Source organism: Eublepharis macularius, chromosome 6 (genome assembly GCF_028583425.1).
Source record: "Eublepharis macularius isolate TG4126 chromosome 6, MPM_Emac_v1.0, whole genome shotgun sequence".
In the NCBI taxonomy this organism is placed as follows: domain Eukaryota; kingdom Metazoa; phylum Chordata; class Lepidosauria; order Squamata; family Eublepharidae; genus Eublepharis; species Eublepharis macularius.
This window is the reverse complement of record NC_072795.1, coordinates 13,894,656-13,914,892: the sequence shown is the minus strand read 5'-3', so window position 1 is coordinate 13,914,892 and position 20,237 is coordinate 13,894,656. Positions and strand designations below refer to the sequence as shown.

Sequence of the window (20,237 nt, the reverse complement as noted above, 5' to 3'; positions counted from 1 at the left end):
TCGTGGGAGAAGAGCAGTTTAGCGCAAGTCCAACAATCTTGAGCTCTTTATCCCCACTTTAGTTGCGGAGGAGAGCCCTCCATCCCATACAGGTCACGAGTTTCTACCTTCCCCGCCCCCCTTTTCCTTATCCGCTCTTCCCTCCCCCTTTATTCTTCGGCTTGGTCTTTTACACAGGCATTTTCTATGGCCGTGGAGTTCCTAGAGCGGCCCAAGAAGGAACCGGAAGTGGGTGGGGACGGAAGGGACCAGAAAAGTTTTGGCGGGAAGTGAAAAGAGCGGCCTCCTTGCTTAGAAGAGGAGCCGCTTGGGTGTATTACAGGTGAAGGGGAGACCCTGCTTTCATTTCATGCGCACAACAACCTTGTGAGGTAGGTGAGACTGGGGGAGAATGATGCCCTAAGGCCACACAGTGACTTTCATAGCAAGCAGGGATCTGAAGCTACTTCTCCCCCCCTTTCCTTTAATCTTCACAACAACCTTGTGAGGTGGGTGAGGCTGACTGACTCAAGGTGTTTCATGTGGCTGAGCAGGGATTTGAACCCAGGCCCTTCCAGATCTCAACTAGTGTGGGTTGAGAGACACATCAGAGAAAAGGTGATGCACCCAGAAGGGAGACAACAAAATTAAATTGGGGGGAGGGGTAAGGGAAAGCTTATGGGGAAGGTTCTGCAGTTCGTGGTTGGGTACAAGGCTCAGTCGTCAGCATCTCCTGTGAAAAGATTTTGGGTGATGGGAACATGCTTTCTCTGCCTGAAAACCTACTCTTGGGCACTACTGAGCCAGGTGGACCACTGAATTTAGGAAGCTACCTTGTGCTTTATTTTATAGTGAGGTCATTGGTCCATCAAGGTCAGTATTGTTTACTTGGACTGGCAGCCGCTCACCAGGGTCTCAGGTCTTTTGTATCACCAGATCCTTTATTGCTGGAGATTCCAGGAACTGAATCGGGGATCTTCTACGGGCAAAGCAGATGTGGAACCACTGAACTATGGCCACTCCTATGTTTACGCCAACTTGATACAGGGTACCTGCATATGTTGGTGCCAGGAAGAGACAAGAACAGTTTTGGTGGGAAGTGGAAGGAGTGGGATTTGGGAGACCCAGGTTCAAATCTCCACCGTGATTCTCTCTACACAAGACATCTGAAACGTGAAGAACACATGTGGGGAGATGCAATGTTAGCTGGGAAGGGTTGTTTAAAAAGACAGAGCCAGCAGCAGGGCAAAGGCTTTGCTATACACTGGAGCTGTGTGAAGAGGCTGTGAAATGTCAGAAGAGAAACTTCAGCCCATTATAATCTCTCCAGGTCCAAGCCTGACTCTGGAAGGCAGCTCCAGCCCATTTCCATTCCTTGCTGCCCTCTGGTTGTGATCCCACACAGTTTTAGACTGGAGAGGTGAAATTGACAGAGGCTTCCTGGAGGAGAAGATAAAATTTACAAACCCTCTGAGGGGGGATCTCTGTGGACTCTGTCTTTTTAAACTACATTTCCCGGCTAACCTTTCATCTCTCTACACTTGATGAACACGTGCTGAGGCCTGTTATGTAGAGACTCTAAGTCATTTTGTGAACTTGGGCTAGTTACTATCTCTTCAGTCTAGCCTACTTCACAGTATTGTTAGAATAACTGGGGAGCTGAAAATTGTGTACACTACCCCAGTGATGTTTATTGTAGAATAAATATAAATTGGAAAATTGTGTGCCACAACATTTGCATTACTTACTATATCAAAATGGTGATTATAATATCCCTTTCACCATATGAGAGGAAACATATTAATAAGAATTATAGCTTTGGTTTTGACTTGACCTGCGCAGTCAATCAGATAAACTCATACTTTGGTTTTTAAAATTTGAATTAGTGTATGTATTTGTGGTTTTATTCTCCCCTTCCCACTTTCAAATGAATAAAACATACATTCATTCTTTCTCACAATAATCACATGCAGGGAGAGCAGACTAAAGATGAATAAAAAAACAAACAAATAATTGCAACGAATAAGCTGCCAAGCTTACCTGATAATGTATTGTCAATGGTCCTATGAAGCTTTAGAAGTAAAAACAATTTCTATGGAAAAATAAAGCACTTGAACACCACTCCACCCCCCACCTTTGTACCTCTGTGAACTGCAAGTTTGACAGATTCACTAGGTAAAAAAATAGTTTGAAGTAAAATAAAGCTGGAACTAGGAGTATAATGGAGGGTGGGCAGTTCATAAGCCTATTGCTTCCATGGTAGTAGTGGGATTTGAACCATCAGACTGTTTTTGCAACCGAACCACTTAACCACTATGGAACAGCTCCTAATAAACTCTATTCTTCTATTCAGTTTTCTGTTTATTCAATTTCTAGCCTGCCCTCCTCGCAAATGGGCTCAGGGCAGGTTATATCCAAGTATAAATCCAATTAAAATCACAATAAAATCATGACAATCATAAATACAATTTAAATTTACAGTCTACAATTTCCAGGATGGTGGCCCGTATCCATATCATCCACCCCTGCTGATAGTGCACAGGGGGTAAGAGAGGGAAGGAGGGAGCAACCATTCCGGTCCATTGACTCATATGGGGGCCCAAGATGCCTATACAGCCCCCCCCCCCCGCAACAGGAGACCAGTAGGGAGGCTCACCAGATGACACAGAATGGCCTCAACCATATGCCTGGTGGAACATCTCTGTCTTACAGGCCCGCTAAATGTATAGAAGATCTTGGCAGGCCCAAGTGTCCACAGACAGAGAGTTCTACCAGGTTGGAGCCAAGACCGAAAAGGCCCTGGCTCTGGTTGAGGCCAGTCGAGCCTCCCTGGGGCCAGGGAACTCCTGAAATTACTGAGGAATCCGATGTCCCTGTGTTATCCTTGATATATGGTATCAGACTTCTTGATTAATTCTAATTCAGCTGCTTCATGCTAGGATCTTCTTTTAAAGTTATTTTCTTGGAGGGCGATGTGTTTGGAGTTGATTCCCTAGATCAGGGGTGGGCAAATTGCGGCCCGCGGGCCACATGCGGCCCGCTACAGAGTTTTTTGTGGCCCGCCAAGACAGTAGAAAAGTGTGATAGGGTACATTTGTCTCATTAAACTGGTTCTAAAATTAAATGTGCTTGCAGCTATAGATGATATGAAATTAGCACAATAAATAAATAGAATAAAACTACCACTATTTTCTTTAATTTATATTTATTGATTTTTATGATACAATTTATACCTTTTCTGAAATGCAAAGTTAACTAATGAATGCAATCATTTTAAAAGGTGCGGCCCTCCGCTAACCTCCACTCCCACAAAGTGGCCCCCGAGCCAAAACAATTGCCCACCCCTGCCCTAGATTGAACCAGTATAGGATATATGCTGCGGTAATTAAGTTTGTCTAATTTAATTTATTTTGATTAATCTAGAACAGGGTTTTTTTTAGAAATAAGGACCATAACAATAAGGAATTAAGGTTCGAAAAGCCGAAATATTTCATTGTGATATTAAAATATCTGTTTTGCAGGTTGAAAAAAATGTGAATTTATATATACTTAAACATATTGGACTTTGCTTCAGCAAAGTGCTGTGAGTAGTATTTACCCACCTGTAATTTCTCATTATTTACTTAGTAAAAGCACCAACGTAGACTTGAGTTTTAACGTATAACGATAACTTCACATGTTCATTTTTTTTAACCCTTCCCCTTCCCTCTCTGCAGGCTGCCGAGAAGCCATGCAGGCCTTTCTGAAAGGTCCCTCTTCAATCAGCACAAAACCTCCACCTACCAAGGAACGGGGAACGGCTGCCACTGCAGGAAGCAGTGGGGAGGGCAAGAGAGTCAGACCTGTTCCTTGGGTGGAAAAATAGTAAGGACTGGGACTGTCGTTTGGGGTCAGATTGTAATGAATGCAAGATATAAAAAGGCAAGATGAAGGTGGTCGACTGTGCTGGAACAATTTTAAATAATGAAGATGATAATTGTAACCACTAGATGTCTCTACTTATTTTTGCTTCCTGTCAATCCCTTGTTGTATGTAATATGCTGATCTACGTGTCGCCATGCCCAGAGACCCTGGAGTCACTGCGCATGGAAGATTGCGGCTGTTGCTCCTCTGACATGCCGCTCTTGCTAGTCCACATATGAAGCTGCCTTATACTTAATCAGACCTTTGGTCCATCTTGATCTGTGTTGTCGACTCAGACCGGCAGCATCACTCCAGGGTCTTCCAGGCGAAGGTCTCCCATTACCTACTCCCTGGTTCTTTTAACTGGTATCGAACCTGGGACCTTCTGCATGTGAATTAGATATTCTGTCACTGGGTCCTGGCTTCTTCCCTGAGTATTGTCTACTAAAATGGCAGCGGTTCTCCAGGGTTTCATGTGGAGGTCTTTCACATCACCCACTACCTGAACCTTAAGATGCCGGGGATTGAACCTGGGGCCTCGTGCATGTCAAGCAGGTGCTTTACCGCTGAACCACAGTCCTTTCCCTGAGGATCATACTGCTAGCATAAGCTGCAATGTGCACGAGTTAAGATCTGAAATAGAATATTAACACTGGTTTTAGCCTATCGCTCTTAATCACGACTTTCAAAATTCCTCTGTATATCTTGATCCTCTCTCTCCCTTTCCACCTAGTTTTTTCTGAACCAGCCCACAAAGTCCTTATATGTGCAAGGTGACATAATTGCCAGCTGCTACTTAAAACAACATCCGTGTACAGGCATTATATTACTCAGTGTGCTTGGACCATTCAAGGATGATGCTATAGCATAAAAATGGTGTTGAGAGCAATCTTAGAGAGTTGGATCCATTGTATTCTTCAGGATCCCCAGACTCTCAGCAGTGACAAGTAGTTCCTGCAGAACAGGAGAAAACCACTAAAAATGACTTCTGTCAATTTGACATAACTGTGGATCCGGCCCATATGACGTACTGATACGTTCATGCTGCTTGGAGTTTACAGAGACCCAAAAGGCATGACAACATTGTTGAGTATAGAGCACACACTATGTAACAACTCTAACAGTGTGCCTGTTTTGTATCTCACCTGCAACTAGCACATTGTGATGTCGATACTGGGTTGTGCAGCTGCTGAGTCATTGCAGACTCCAGCGTTTCTAGTTTGACTGAAAACCAGGGCTCATTTCAAGGGGGAACGCGCAGGAACGCAGTTCCAGCAGTTCCCCAAAGAGGTCACATGTCAGGTGACCTCCCAGGTGGCCCACCTGACTCTCAGCCATTTGGGGCCTGTTTCGGCCTGGATTGGGGCCGAAACAGCCCAGATCAGGCCTCTTGATGGGTGGTGGATCACTCTCCTGCTCAGCAGCGGCCGGATCCTGACCATTTTGCGCCCCTTTTCTCCCATTTTCAGCCCCTTTTTGCCATTTTGGGCTCAATTTCGGCTCTGAATGGCCAGGATTGGGTCCAAAACAGCCAGGATAGGTGATGTCAGGGGGTGTGGCATATGCAAATCAGTTATGATAATGACAGACTTCCAGTGATGGCAAGGGGCGTGGCATATGCTAATGAGTTATGCTAATGTGTTCCTCTCGCTCTTTTTCTACAAAATGACCCCTGCTGAAAACATTTGTCAGAAGTACTTTGACCTCAGACTTTGATGTGCAAACTTACAAGATGTATTTTTAACCGCTGATATTTTGCAGCGATGTGTTTTAAGTAGCCTTGTTAGTTGCCTTGGGTGTATGGAGAGGAAGGACATAAGTAAAAATGGGGCATAATAAAAACAGATGCAAGTGTGAGCTGAAGCAATGCCAGTGTCGGCACAAAATCTGTTTAAAATGAGACTTGGCTATACAACCTTCGAAAATCCTCCCTAAATTTTAAAAAATGGGTTGGCGCTTGGCAGAGAAGAGGATAGTGAGGGAGCCAAAGGTGCTGCAGTTATGAAATCCGTTCTCTGCACTGTCATAAGAGGAGGACAGAGTAAGGCTTGACTGGATGATGTAAAACAATGGAGAATGTGTGTGTGTGTTTTCTCACTCATAGCTTCAGAGTATATCTAGTTAGTGCCCTTTAGGGTTCTAGAGCGTTTTCATTTTTCTTTCTTTTTAAATCTAGCCGCCCCAAGTGTGTGGATGAAGTTGCATTTCAAGAGGAAGTCGTTGCTGTGTTGAAGAAATCCTTAGAGGGAGCTGATGTGAGTCCTGCAGTTTTCTTTAAGGGTTGTAGCACATGCCATTTATTCTTCAGTGGAAGAAACTGGCAGTGCAATTCTATGCAGAGTTATGCCTGTCTGAACATATTGATTTCAGTGGGCTTAGACTGGAGTAACTCTGCTTAGGATTTCACTGATTTATGTGATGTAGTGGTTAGTGTTGGACTAGGATCTGGGAGGCGCAGGTTTGAATCCCCACTCCGCCAAGGAAGTTCGCTGGGCGACCTGGGGCCAGTCGCGTTATACACTCAGCCGAACCTACTTCGCAGAGTGGTCGTAAGAATAAAATGAAGGAGAGGAGAATGGAAGCCACTCTGGGTCCCCATTGAGGAGTGAAAGGTGGGGTATAAATCAAGTAAATATTTACCACTGTAGATAATATAGATAAATAAATATGTACTTGTTACATTTACAGAGCCAGTTTGGTGAACTGGTTAAGAGCGGCAGGACTGTAATCTGGAGAACCGGGTTTGATTCCCCACTCCTCCGCTTGAAGTCAGCTGGGTGACCTTGGGTCAGTCACAGCTCTCTCAGAGCTCTCTCAGCCCCATCTACCTCACAGGGTGATTGTTTTGGGGATAATAATAACATTCTTTGTAAACCGCTCTGAGTGGGTGTTAAGTCATCCTGAAGGGCGGCATATAAATCGAATGTTGTTGTTGTTATTACAGTGCTCTTTGTTTCTAAATGACCAAACTTGTGTATAGCTTAATACTATTCTTTAAAAGCCTAATTTGCTCCCAGTGCTGTACACTAAAGGATATGATAAGGTTGCAAGTGTTGACTTGCTAGGAAGTCACAGGGAAATTCCTCAGCCAGGCTGTGCCATCTCCTCTGGCTTCTTGCTTTCACCCTCCCCAGCCCTCCTTCACTGGTGCCTCCCATCCCTTGCTACTGCCTCCTCCAACCTCTTTCCTTCCATTCCCTCCTGGCTTCATTCCTCCCCCCTCTCCCCTAGCACTGGTCCCTGGTTGCTCCTCCTCTGTTGCCACGGACACTATTCTTCCCCTTGCCCACCTGCCTCGCTTCTTCTGTGCTTTCCTGCCGCCGCTGTCACCACCATCGCCTCCTTCCTTACCCTGCTGCCTCCTCCCCTTTCCATCCTTTGGATGGTTCTAACTCTCCTGGCACCAGCAGCGGCTGATGCCACCTCCCAACAATCGCTGCCAGCCATCTGTTTACCTTCCTGGTGACTGCCGTTGCTGGTCTCTTGTGCCCCGTAGCCCTGGCAATGCATCTAGGGGTATGCTAGGCCACCACCAAGATGGCAGCGGAGATCTCATTATATACCATTGCTAGATTGTGTTTTTTCTTTTAATTGCGGTGGATTTTAAACCTTCTTACCTTTATTAAGAATTTTCTGATTTTTCTGCAAATTCCTACGTTTGTATGGGGTTTTTAAAGGCCTCTTGGCTGTACTCGGCTCCATCGTGGATATTTTTTGTTCTGCATGCTGACAACAACCTGGTTCATTATTAGAAATGCATCTTTTATATTGCATAATCCCCGGGATAATCATAAAATTTGTTGTGTAAGTGAAAGCAACATAATATTGCAGTAGCTCTAGAGTTTATATAATTGTCAAAGAATTAGCGTTGCAAGTAGCACAATAACGCTCCTTTTAAAATTACACTAGCATCTGAAAGAAGATATGTGGTTGGTACATTAAAAATGATGGAATGAGTTTGCAAAAGAGATTTTTGCTGATTCACCTTTTCGCTGCAGCTCCTCATAAGCTGCTCCTGGGGCGGGCGTGGGGGGAGGCACTCTGGAATGGTGTGAGATTTGGTACTGTAGCGAAGGGGGGTGGTTTGCGGGCAGAAAGGGAAATAGTTTCTGAGAGAGCTCATTCTTCAGGATCCGGTAAATTGTTATCTTGCTCAGTTCTTGCCTTGAAAAGAGAGACTTACTACTTTAACTATCTACTTCTAAGTAACTCATCAAGCAACTAAAGTCCTGCTATTTCTTTCTAGAAGGCTGATATTTGGTGCTTCGTATACCTTCCAAAGCTGGCTAGGCTGTTCTATTTTGAGTCGTACTCTTTTAGACCTTATAGAGCTGCATCAGAGACTGTTTATGGACATGATAGTATGCTGAGTTTAACTTCCCTTCTTGCTTTTTCTCGAGTGGAAAGAATTAAATGAAACACTTAAGCTATACCAAGGTTTATGTTCTGCTGCAGTTAGCATGACCAAGCAAAGCAATATTACCCCCGATGTCATTCCTGGCTGGGGTGGGGAGAGTACGCCTGCTGGCTGGGATCCAAAGAAGCAATTAGTACTGTGTGTGCAAGGGGCTTTGGATTTCCTTTCCTCATTTGGAATCTCCCCACACCAAACAGCCGATGGATTTAGAAGACGAGGATACTGTCAAAAGCAACCTGTGATATGTTATGGGTGTTTGTTCAAAGAAAGAGCCAGTAATTCTACTGGACATGGCTGAGTTGCTTGAATTCTAATCACTGCGTTGAGTAGTTGCTTCATTTCAAGACGATTACAGATATTAGAATACTGTCCGACACTGTTGATGTTCGTAACTGGAACTGGTGCTGGAATGCCCTGACAACTCCATATGGATAGGCATCCTGTGCTTGCAAAACACAATCTTCGTCCACCTCTAATTGCTTCCTATTTCTTGATGCCCGCAAAGATAAACATATGCTGTCAAGCTTTGTACAAACCATATCTTCATTGTATACTTAGGTTTACTGTCCTGAGGGCTCATGGTAAATTACAGCTCTTTTTAATTGGATTCATTTCTGCAAATTGTTTTAAAAATATAGGATAAAAACCAGCCAAGATTAAGCACTCTGATTTCATTGGGACTATTAAGACTAAGCAACTTTATTGTAGCATAAGCTTTCGAGAGCCACAGCTCTCTTCGTCAGACGCATCTGATGAAGAGAGTTATGGCTCTCGAAAGCTTATGCTACAATAAAGTTAATTAGTCTTAATAGTGCTACTGGATTCTTACAGACTAACACGGCTAACTTCTCTGGATTTATTTATTATTGTTATTATTTATCTGCTATCTCCAAGGAACAAATTAGATGTTACATTTTTAAGGAGTTGTGTTGGGGATTCTTCAAGGAGCTTGGGGCATCTTGCACGGTTTCTTCTTCAACATATGTATGGATAGGTGTGCTAACAAATACTTCTATATATTAAACATTGGTAGACTTATTTTCGAAACTAGTATTGACTATGACTGCTGTGTTCCGTATGCCAGTGTGTGCTGTTGAAAACATGTTTAAACCCTGTTCTCTGTTGGTTTATTTGTGAAGTCTGTAGTTCTGTTTGTGAATAGGCACCTTGTTCTGTTTTGATTTAGCTGTTCCTCCAACAGAAAGTGCACCACGCCTCTGATGTCCGGCTCTCTTCTCCAGTTCTGCTAAGTAGATTTTGGGGAGAGAGCGGCAAATCACAGTAATAAAAAAAAATGCCTTGTGTCGTTTTTGTTGAAGCGTAGACTTCCATGCATTGGCCATATGTGGCACATTGACAGTCAGTAAAAAAGGTCAAATGTTCAAAATACTAACATGTTAGACTGGAAAGAGCAAACAGAATCATAATTAGTTTCCATCACAACTGTCCTGTAGAATTCTGGTTTCCAGCTGGTCGGTCATGACCTAAAAATGAGTCACACCTCCAGCTTTTCTGATCTTTATTTTAGAGAAGGAAAAAGAGAATGGGACAGAGAGAGGGAAGCGCAGGAGGAAAAGTGGGAGGTGAGGCAGTTAAGACACACATTACAAAAAAGAAATTAAAAGGGGATCCTGCAGTGCGGATTGAGGTTTGAAACTGGGTTCTGGGCTGGAAGACTCGAAAGGATTGGGTCTCTCCCAGATGCTTTACAAAGCGCCGTGTCAGGTTGCATGGAGTTGGTTCTTCTTGGTAACAAGTGTAGTAGAGTAGGTGGCGGTCGTGTTTCTGGTTCCTTGGCACTTGTGTACTGTACCAATTTGATGGCCCCAGTTTAGAGGTTCCTGCAATTAAAGGGCATAGCCAGTAGGAGAAGCCCTCTCATGTGTTTTAATTTCGTAGAGGAGAGGGCAGAAACTCTCTAATCAGTGGGGCAGTGTCTGAACACTAATCCAGTTGTACCTTTGCGTCTTCTTGGAATCTGATTTGTGTGCGGAAATGTCAAATGTACGTATACTGTAAAACACCAGTTAGCTGTAATCGTCTCGTAATTGGACTACGGAGGCTACAGGTATCGTAACTTCATCATTGGCAAGTGTTGGAAATAGCATGGCTTAGTCATGTTACAGCATTGCTAAAAATATAGCCATTAAGTTAAATAAAGGATCAGGGCACATTTTGCCAGCCAGTAGTATTAATATTGGTTAAGGGATATTTCTGCATGAAATCTGAGCCTGCAGTATTAATATACTGAATGTGTTTGTTTACGGAAAACTTGCATTTTGCTAAGTCCAAGATTCTGCTTTCAGAATAGTAGAAAACAGGAGGATAGCAGCTATTTGGGGCAAAGTTCTGTTCACACACTTCTATAGAATAAAGTAATGGCGCTATTTTCCCTCCACATCTCATCTGATTCAGAGAATATATTCAGTGTGATCCAAACACATTGTATAACAAAGCGGTAAGAATCCAAAGAATCAAGCAATTCGTTCTTCATGTCCAGGAGTTTTTGGTGGGGCTGAGGCAGGCTTTGGGCTCGTGCAGCATCTTTTGTGATAATCATGATGCTGGGAGGAACTGTGCAGGTGGGTGAACTGTGCTGTGTGAACTTGTGATGATCTTCAAGCAGACTTTCTATTTCAGTCCATGAAGGAGTGAATCAGTAGATGGAGCCAGGATTCTTGGCTCTTTGGTGCCATCCAAGTCACAACGGACTCATGGCGACCCCCTCATGGGGATTTCAAGGCAAGAGACGAGTAGAGGGGGTTTGCCATTGGCTTCCTCTGCATAGCAACCTTAGTCTTCCTCGGTGGTCTCCCATCCAAGTACCCTGCTTAGCTTTCAAGCTCTGATTAGTTTGGGCTATTCTGGTTTGCCCCAGTTAAAAACTAGTTGCCAGTCAATGCAATGGAGCAAATCTAGTTTTAATAGAGAGTAATCTTTCCCAAGATCTCTTATTATGTCTTGCTGAACGGACACTTTTCTTTAAATCCTTGCATGTACATCAGGAACAGCAGCTTTTTATCAAAGGAGCTGGGGCAGAATGGGAGCACATGGGAACGAGTGAAGTATGCGCCTCTCTTTCTTATTCTCCTCCCTCCAGGTCTGACGTGCATTTTTACACCCTATTTTTAATACTCTTATTGGCTGCTGGCCGCACTCCAGCTGGACCACAGACAGTTTCTAGCTTCCTTAGTAACTTTCCCTTGAGACATCAGCATATAGATAACTAGTCCTGACCATAATTCGGAGCCTGGAAAATAACAATACGTTTTGAAAATGAAGGAAGTGTAGATTTCTGCTGAAACGGCACCTATCCTTAAAACCGTGAAAGCTTCCTGTTATTTTTTATTCAAAATCAATGAAAAAAGAAGCTAGGAGTCCACTTTCCTCTTGTATTGGAAAGTCTTTTTTTTAGGTTTTAGGCAAATGGGCAAATGCCGTTGTTAAACACAGGTACAAATATTAGCCAACTGCTGGGAAAAAATATCCATGTTGTTAACTTTGAATAGTTTTGAAGGAAGAGCAAGTTAAATGTACTGTTTTGATAAGATACATTATTTTTCCCTTTTGCAAAAGAGCAGCTGTGATTTGAATCATCTGCTATATTGCAAATAATCTTCCTGTCATAATATTAGAGGTCACAACAGTCTTATAAATTAAGCTAGAATTGTTCATGGTAAACTGATTTTTGTGTAGACAGAAAAGCCGCTAACACATGTAAACTACAGCGGTCTGGTGACAAATACGTTCCTCCGTGTCTTTATTTGTTTTTCCTTTTGCATCTCTGTGTTTAAATCTCAAGTCAGAGTCATCTTTGAATAATATTTATGATTGTTTTATGGTTGAAGGGAGAGAAATGAGGTGTAAGATTAAAGCATAGTAAATCCTAGATTTGTAGAAGAGCAACACTTTTGCTGATTTACCTCCTAAAATCCTAGGCTACTTATAGACTTCTTTCTTGAAGACATCCTCTCTACTGATTGAGACTTTTTTTATATTTATATGAGACTTATACCTTTTGTTCAGCTTTTGTAAGGTATAACACAGATCCAGAGGAGTTAGCTGTGTTAGTATGTAGTAGCAAAATAGTAAAGAGTCCAGTAGCACCCTTAAGACTAACCAACTTTATTGTAGCATAAGCTTTCGAGAGCCACAGCTCTGTTCGTCAGATGTATCTGATGATGCATCTGATGAAGAGAGCTGTGGTTCTCGAAAGCTTATGCTACATCTGACGATGCATCTGACTAAGAGAGCTGTGGCTCTCAAAAGCTTATGCTACAATAAAGATAGTTAGACTTAAAGGTGCTACTGGACTCTTTACTATTAAGGTATAACAGTGGTTTATGAATTTTGCCTTTTTGTAGTAGTTAGCTGTTTATGGCTGCAACCAACCTCTTCCTTCCCCTCTCCAAGTACAGAAATTTGGGGAGGGGTGAGACTTCATACTGAGCTTTGGAGAAGCAGAAACAATGAAGGGGAGTCGCGCTCCTTCTGCCTCCCCAGTAGAAAGTGAAATGAGGCTTTCTCCCAAATCCTTAGCTTATGCCAGATTTGCAGTGAAATCCTAAACACGGTTACTCCAGTCTAAGCCCATTGAAATCAATAGGCTTAGCCTGGAGTAACTCTGCTTAGGATTTCACTGCTAGAGGCACCTCTTGCTCTGATGTAGTGAACGATCTTCCCCCTTTTTGTGCAGGAGGACATCTGTGGTGCAGAAGGAGGAGTCGCCACTGCCGCTGGGTTTGGAGACTCCTGGTTATAGAATATTTACGAATTTTTTTGGAAGACTTTTTAATGTTAGCACAGAGTAGGAGCTGATGGAGCTTTTGGTGGGAAGGGTGCAAAGACTAGGAGTCAACTGGGCATGTGAATGGAGGTTTGTGAATACTCTAAATAGAGATGTAAATGGAATTGTGTGTGTGTGAAAATAGCAAAGGTATTATAGGCTTGTGTGCATTCTTGTAGTTTCCTTTTGCCTGTGGTTCATATGCACTATAGTAAATGTCCTGAAAACGCAAGGGAATATTTACATACCAAAAATTGTACGACAAAACAATTTTCCTCTTGCAGCTTCCCAACCTCTTGTTCTATGGACCTCCTGGGACTGGAAAGACATCTACTATTTTGGCAGCAGCCAGAGAACTCTTTGGGTAAGTCTGGTGTCGAACCATTAAAAGTATAAAGCAGTTGAAACTGACACTTTCATGAGTCCTTTTTTATACCATTTTATACTTCTGATGTTTTAATTGTATGCATCTTTAAACGTATGGGCGGTTCGACTTTATAGACATCTCTGTTACCTTTTTTTTAAAAAAATCTGCGTTTTGGGGGGTGCACAGCAGTACACTTTCTATTCATATTGATAATACTGAGGGGGGAGAAAAAATAACAGCAAACACCATTAATTAATTATATTTTGCCAATTAGAAAAGAGAACAGGTGGGAATTTTGGATGGGAACCAGTAACGGGATATTTACTTTCTGAAAGTTGCTTTCTGTCTCGTGAGAATTTGTTCAGTCCATTTTGTTCGTAGTTGACCTTTTTTTCCCCTGTAGAGAGAACTTAAACTTGAACTTCTGTGGGAAATGTTCCTTTTGGGACTGAAAAATGAAACAAGCCATATATTGACACAGAGAAGTCTGTAAACAGTTGGAAACTTAAGAGCACAGAGTTAAACCTAACTTAATGTGGTTTAATGGGAAATGGACTCCTCAAACACAAAGGAAGGCACTTTTTTTAAAAACAATACAAAAAGCCATTATCTGGAAATGCATCTGTTGCTTTTTAATGAAGCCACAGCAGCTACTTATTCCCCATTTCCTCAACGAAAGCAAAATACTACTGGAGTAATTGTAAGAGTAGTATTTTTTCTAAGCCACAGTTGGAGAGAAAGCAAAGAAATGACTATCTTTATTGGAGGGCCCTAAAGTGGCTAGTAAATCACTTCGTGATAAGCTTTGTAAATAGGCTGATCCTGTACTTTGGGGTAGAAGATCTTAGGGGTGTGTGAAGTTGGTACACTGGGCTGATTGTTGCTGTCTTAATGCTCGAAAAATCGTGGGAACAACAGCTTTCTTTTGTGGCTGTCCACGGTGGAAACCATTTTAAATGGGAAAGAAACCAAATGTCAATGTTCAAAACTTAGACAATGCAGGGCTGTGCAGCTTTTGACTCGGCAAGCTAAACACAACCAGCCAACCTTGTATTGTGGCCTGGCTGATCCTGGACAGCCTCCCCAGTTTTTGCAGTCATAGGCAGGTGACAAGTTGCAGCCGACTTCTGGCAACCCCATAGGTTTTTCAAGGCAAGAGATACTCAGACAGGGTTTGCCATTGTTTTCCTCTGTGGCAGTCCTGGACTTCCTTGGTGGTCTCCCATCCAAGTACTAACCAGGGCTGACTCTGCTTAGCATTTGAGATCCGAGGAAATCAGGCTAGCCTGGGCCATACAGGTCAGGGCAGGTGGCAAATATAGGAGGCTCATTTTTATGAACGTTTTCTATCAACAGTAACTGCGTGCAAAGTCATCCAGAAGGGCAAAAGAAACCACTCCTCCATAATTTCAGAAGTTCATTTATTTGCATGTGTATAAAGCAGGGGTGGCCAAACTTGCTTAATGTAAGAGCCGCATAGAATAAACGTCAGATGTTTGAGAGCCACAAGACATGATGCACTGAAGTGACTTCAGATGGGAAATTGCTTTTTATTTTTATTGAAAATATGAAAGACATGGAAAGAAAGAAGGAAGGAAAAAAGGAAAAAGGAGGGAAAGACATGGAAAGAAAGGAGGAAAAGGAGGGAGGGAAATAAACTAGACTAAAATAAAATGTATGGCCACAGTGATACTCAGAGACCTCCGGAAGCCACACAATATGTCTAGAAGAGCCACATGTGGCTCCCGAGCCACAGTTTGGCCACCCCTAGTATAAAGCCTCTGTATAGGCTGTGGCAGCTAGCAAATGAAGACCCATTTTGTAAGCAGTAATACATTAAGTGGTAGCATTTTGTGGATAGCTTGCGGTTATCTCCCAAACCATAGAAAGCCATTAGTTGGATCCAGCCTCCTATGCTTTTGGAAGTATTATTTTATTTGTTAAAAGTGGCTAAGGGCTGGAGCGTGAATCTTCGTCTCAGTTGCCACAGTTGTGGCTCAGTGGAAGAGTCTCTGCGTGGCCTGTAGTCTCCAGCATCTCCGACTAAAAGGATCAGGCAGTAGGTGATGTGAAAGACCTTTGCCCAAGACCCTGGGGAGCTGCTGCCGGTCTGAGAGGGCAGACTGACTGTGATGGGCCCCAAGGGGTTTGCCTTTGGATAAGGCCGCACTGCAGAAACCAAAAAGTGTGGTTGGGGCCGCTTTAACGAGACTTTGACCCCACTTCCCAGTGACGTCCTTGCTGAGATTCTCCAGCAGTACTGCAAGTGGTTTCGTTGCCATCCTAACCTGTGTGTGTGTGTGTTTTAAATCACAGCTGTTGTGGTTTTAACTGCTTTTGTAAGCTTCCTTGGGTTCGGATTGCTAGAAAGGCTGGATCCTAAATAAATGTGTGAATATGCCACAGTTTAACTACATAAACGGGAGACTTTTTTTTTTCTCACAGGTTGTAGAAGCCAAATCACCACAATATTTCTGAGATAGTTTTGGCTTGTAGGCTCATTCTCTTTTTAGAAATGTAGCACTGGGTGAGGGATCAGTTAAAGAATTTCAGGCTCAACCGGCCCTTCGGTTAAGAAGGAGGAAAGGAAAATCTTTGCTTTAAGGACGCACTGACACGTAGTGCAGTTCTGTGTAGAGTGTCATAGAAATGGATGGCCTTAGACTGGAGTGATACTACATAACGTTGCTCTGTAACTGTTCGTTTCACAAATTTATTAAAAACCAATTGTCTTTTCTGGAACGTAGGCCTGAACTGTTCCGACAGAGGGTCCTTGAATTAAACGCATCAGATGAACGTGGAATACAAGTCGTCCGAGAGAAAGTGAAGACCTTTGCTCAGCTGACAGTCTCGGGAAGCCGTTCAGAGTACGCACAGTGATCTGCGGCGCACTGTTTGTAGGACTGTATTTCTCCCCGTGTCAGTTTTATATGGGTCAGCTTTGTAATGCTAAAATAAGCCATGAGTCAGCAATGCCATAATGAGTCACCAAAGCCTAACTGCATTCTAATGGAATTTATCTTTCACCAACTGCACACATCTTTGCATTAATGTCCCTGATGAAATGTGTCTAGAGGCAGTAAAAGGAATTGCTGCTTGTAATGCTGAATGCCCTTGTTTTATATTATACCCTGAACGATTCAGCCTTTGGCATATGAACCACCACTTCACAGTCCATTTAGGGTCCTCGACATCTTACATCCCAATAAACCTATCTGCCTATTGATCGAAGTTAGCCCAAAGCTTCTGATAAGAAAGCAAGAATTAATTAGCTGTGCTTAGGGGAAATGATGGGATGAGATGGGACATGTTTGCATTTTTCAAAGTTGGAGTTGTCAGTAATTTTTTTTTAAAAAAATCTTAACACACATGGAAGATGGAAAAGGTGGTAAGTTGAGGTTTTTGCCTTTTTCCCTGTGGGCCACTCAAGGTCAGAACTCCCCAATAAGTGCGTTTCTGGTCTCTACTACTAGACATCCATAGGAAAGGACTCTTCCACAAGTTCTTTGGACTAACTTATTCCATTATTCATTGTCCTTAAAGTAAACAAGTGTCGGCCTTGATACTTTAATATTCACATTTTGAATCCTTCTTGTATTCCCAATTCTAACAGGATTCAAATGGAGTAAAAATCCCAGCTACTGGGAAGGAAATTAGCCCCAGTTAATCTAGGCATTTGGATGGTACAGCTAATTGGAAGCATTCTTCAAGTAACTTCTTTCATTTCCCTCTGAATGGAGGAAGGAGGGGTGTGTGTGATCATGAGTATTAATCAGGTTTGTGCCCATCACAAAGAAAATAGAGATTTGTTTATAACATCGAAATAGGACTTACGCCTCTTTTTTAGAGATTTAAGAAGCTTGCAAGAGAAAAAAAAATTGAAACAACTTTTTTCTAGAAAATACAATATAGACACAAAGGAAAAAAACTGAGCAGAGATCCCCTTAATAATATTTCGATACATGTGTCTTATAATCAGGGCTTTATTTCTGTGAAAACAGGTTGGAACTCAGTGGGTTGCCAGCATACGGGCAACTCCCGGCAGGAGGTGGTGTCCCTGGTACCACATGTGCGCATGCAAAATGTGTACGCCCTCCTAGGACCATGCGATGATGGCACTTCCGGGAAGTGACATCATTGCGCAGGGCTTAGCCACCCCTAGGAGCGCTCTCGCAAGGGGGGGAGTTTAAATCGCCCTCTGCGCTGCTCATGATCTAAACTCTCCCAGCCAGTAAGCTGGAGCAAGGGGGGGGGGAACGTTTAAATTGCCTTCTGCACCACAACCACCCCTGCTGGAGCAAGGAGCAAGGTACTTCCTTCACCCCATGCAAGAGGGGCGAGGGGATTCTCTCGTCCCTCTAGCATTGGGCAAAGTGGGCTTTTTTTCAGGAAACTTCCCTCTGTCTGGAGATCAGGGGGCGGGGCCACTGGCCATGTGACCATTTTCAAGAGGTGCCAGAACTCCGTTCCACCGCATTCCAGCTGAAATATTAAAGCGTCATCTTTCAGATCTATGCTTCTTTAGAGTCCTACTCAAGCTAGCTTATAATACATTAACATTATCAGTATAGAAACAAGCCATTCAAACAGGTCCAGGGACATAAATAATATAAAACTATGCATAATCCAGACCTCAGACTTTATTTAGCATGACTGGAGCTTTTGCAGAAACAAACGTTCCTGTCTCCTGCTGCAGGTCAGCTTTGTGGACTGCTAGAAACAGTCTGGGGTGGGGGGCAAAGTGGGGGTTTCCAGAAGGAGGGGCAACTAGTGAAAATTGCTCCTCCTCTTTTCTGCTGGCAGAAGTGTCTTCCACCAGCAGAAAACATGGCCGAGGGCCATACCAACAACACCACCGAGTTCTCCAACAGAGAAAAAATTCCTGTATCAGAAAAATGTCTTTCGTTGCCAGGGGAAGACTTAGCACAAGAGAATCGTTGGCTTCAATCCGTAATGTTGTATCATAGCTGTTTTTTTGCCAATATGTGCTTCTGTAGAATGACTCCTAAACGTAACTTGCGCTAATGCCAGATGTTTTTAATGTGCATGTTTAGCGGCAAACCATGCCCCCCTTTTAAGATTATAATCTTGGATGAAGCAGACTCTATGACGTCAGCAGCCCAGGCAGCATTAAGGCGCACCATGGAGAGAGAATCCAAAACGACTCGTTTTTGCCTTATCTGTAATTATATAAGCAGGTATGTATGAATGTTGCTGTCTCCCGAGGCTCAGCCTTCCCTATCTCTAGATGCTTCTTTAGAGAATGTAATATTAAACTTGCATTTTTAGAACTGTTTAAATTCCACATGTGGAAAATAAGAAATCTAGTCAAACTGATGTGCGTGAAATCATATTGATCTACTGGACGGATGGAGAGAAGCTATATTGTTTCCAGCTATTCAAACTGGAAATGGACTCTTCTTAAGGGACCGTTGAGTCGACTTGCATAACTGTTTCCCTTGCTCCCTATGGCAGGATAATCGAACCCATAACATCTCGATGCTCTAAATTTCGTTTCAAGCCCCTTTCGGACAAAACCCAACAGCAGAGACTTCTAGACATCGCTGAAAAGGAGAACGTGACGGTCAGCAGCGAGGTAGCTTTTCTGCTAATTCAGAGGATCGTTGTGTTAATGCTCTGAAAAGGGACAGAGATGCACGGCTTAGCATTATGCTTATCCAAATTTTCAGAGTTAATGCTGAACCAAATATAACCACTTCACAGAAGGACAAAAGGTCCAGGAAACTAGCCAAAATAGCTATGTTTAAGCATAGTATTCAGTCAGTGGTGACAGCCTTTTAGACAAGTGCTCTAAATGTGAAGTCCAGAGTATAAAAGAATGCTATTCTGCTGACTATATATTTTATTGACTTCATTTATAACCTGTCTTTCTTGCTGAGAATGAAGGTTGATTACAACATCAAACAGTGCAATAAAAATGGTATACATACAACAGACGATGCATTAAAGGTGCCTAATTTTTTTTCATATACATTAACATTTCAGTGATATTCCCTTTATAAACATGCCCTCTCAAAGAGTTCTGTTTTACACGTAATATGGAACAATGAAAGTGTGGGGGCCTTCTTGGTACAGCATGGGGCACAGGCAGCTTCCCTATGTCACAAGGTACTTTATCTCTAGCTAGGATTGCTAAGTGCGGGTTGGGAAATTCCTGCAGTTTTGAGGGGTGGAGCCTGCAGAAGACAAGGTTTAGAGAGGGGAGGGACCTCAGCAGGGTCTAATACCACAGAGTCCATCTGCCAAAACAGCCATTTCCTCCAGAGGAACTGATCTCTCTGGCCTAGACATCAGTGGTTGTTCCAGGAGATCTCCAGCCACCACCTGGCGGTTGGCAAACCTATCTGTAGCTTACTGAGAAAGGCAATAGGCTGCAGCGTGAGGCTGGAGAATACTGGAACCAGGACTTCCTGCTGTCATTCAGATTGCCACTTTCTGTGCTGCAGGATGCTGCCTGGAGCAAGTAGCCAAGAACAAAAATACTGCCTGCTAATTCATGCCAGTCCTGGCAGCTTCTCGGCCGCATTGTTCCATGCCTCTCTTTGGAGGAACACAGCAGGCTCTTCCTGCCAGAAAACCTCTTGTGCAGTAACGGCAAAGGAATGGGACAATCCCTGTAATACTTATTTGGAGACTAGTGTAATTTGCTTGAGTGAGTGTTCAGTGTAGCTTAGGCTTTCCTGCCCTTTCACAAGTAATATCTGTCCAGTGAAATATTATCTCCTTGCCTAAAATCATGTGTCCTCCTTGACCCGATGCCAGTT

The 20,237-nt window shown here is 43.1% G+C and overlaps 1 protein-coding gene across 3 annotated transcripts in view; it reads left to right on the top strand.

The window, feature by feature from the left end:
• Positions 1-262: 262 nt before the first annotated feature.
• The window catches only part of RFC4 (replication factor C subunit 4), a 40,704-nt gene continuing 20,729 nt past the window's right edge, over positions 263-20,237 (top strand). The window contains exons 1-9 of one of the 3 annotated variants that reach the window (XM_054982189.1): positions 263-371; positions 832-852; positions 3,501-3,562; positions 3,696-3,843; positions 6,059-6,137; positions 13,370-13,449; positions 16,200-16,319; positions 18,507-18,650; positions 18,928-19,048. In XM_054982189.1, the coding sequence (XP_054838164.1) occupies positions 3,710-3,843; positions 6,059-6,137; positions 13,370-13,449; positions 16,200-16,319; positions 18,507-18,650; positions 18,928-19,048 (678 nt within the window). In that variant the 5' untranslated portion in view covers positions 263-371; positions 832-852; positions 3,501-3,562; positions 3,696-3,709. Of the gene's footprint in view, positions 372-472; positions 489-831; positions 853-3,500; positions 3,563-3,695; positions 3,844-6,058; positions 6,138-13,369; positions 13,450-16,199; positions 16,320-18,506; positions 18,651-18,927; positions 19,049-20,237 lie in introns of those variants that run through there. The other 2 variants (XM_054982188.1, XM_054982190.1) reach the window with 2 other exon arrangements.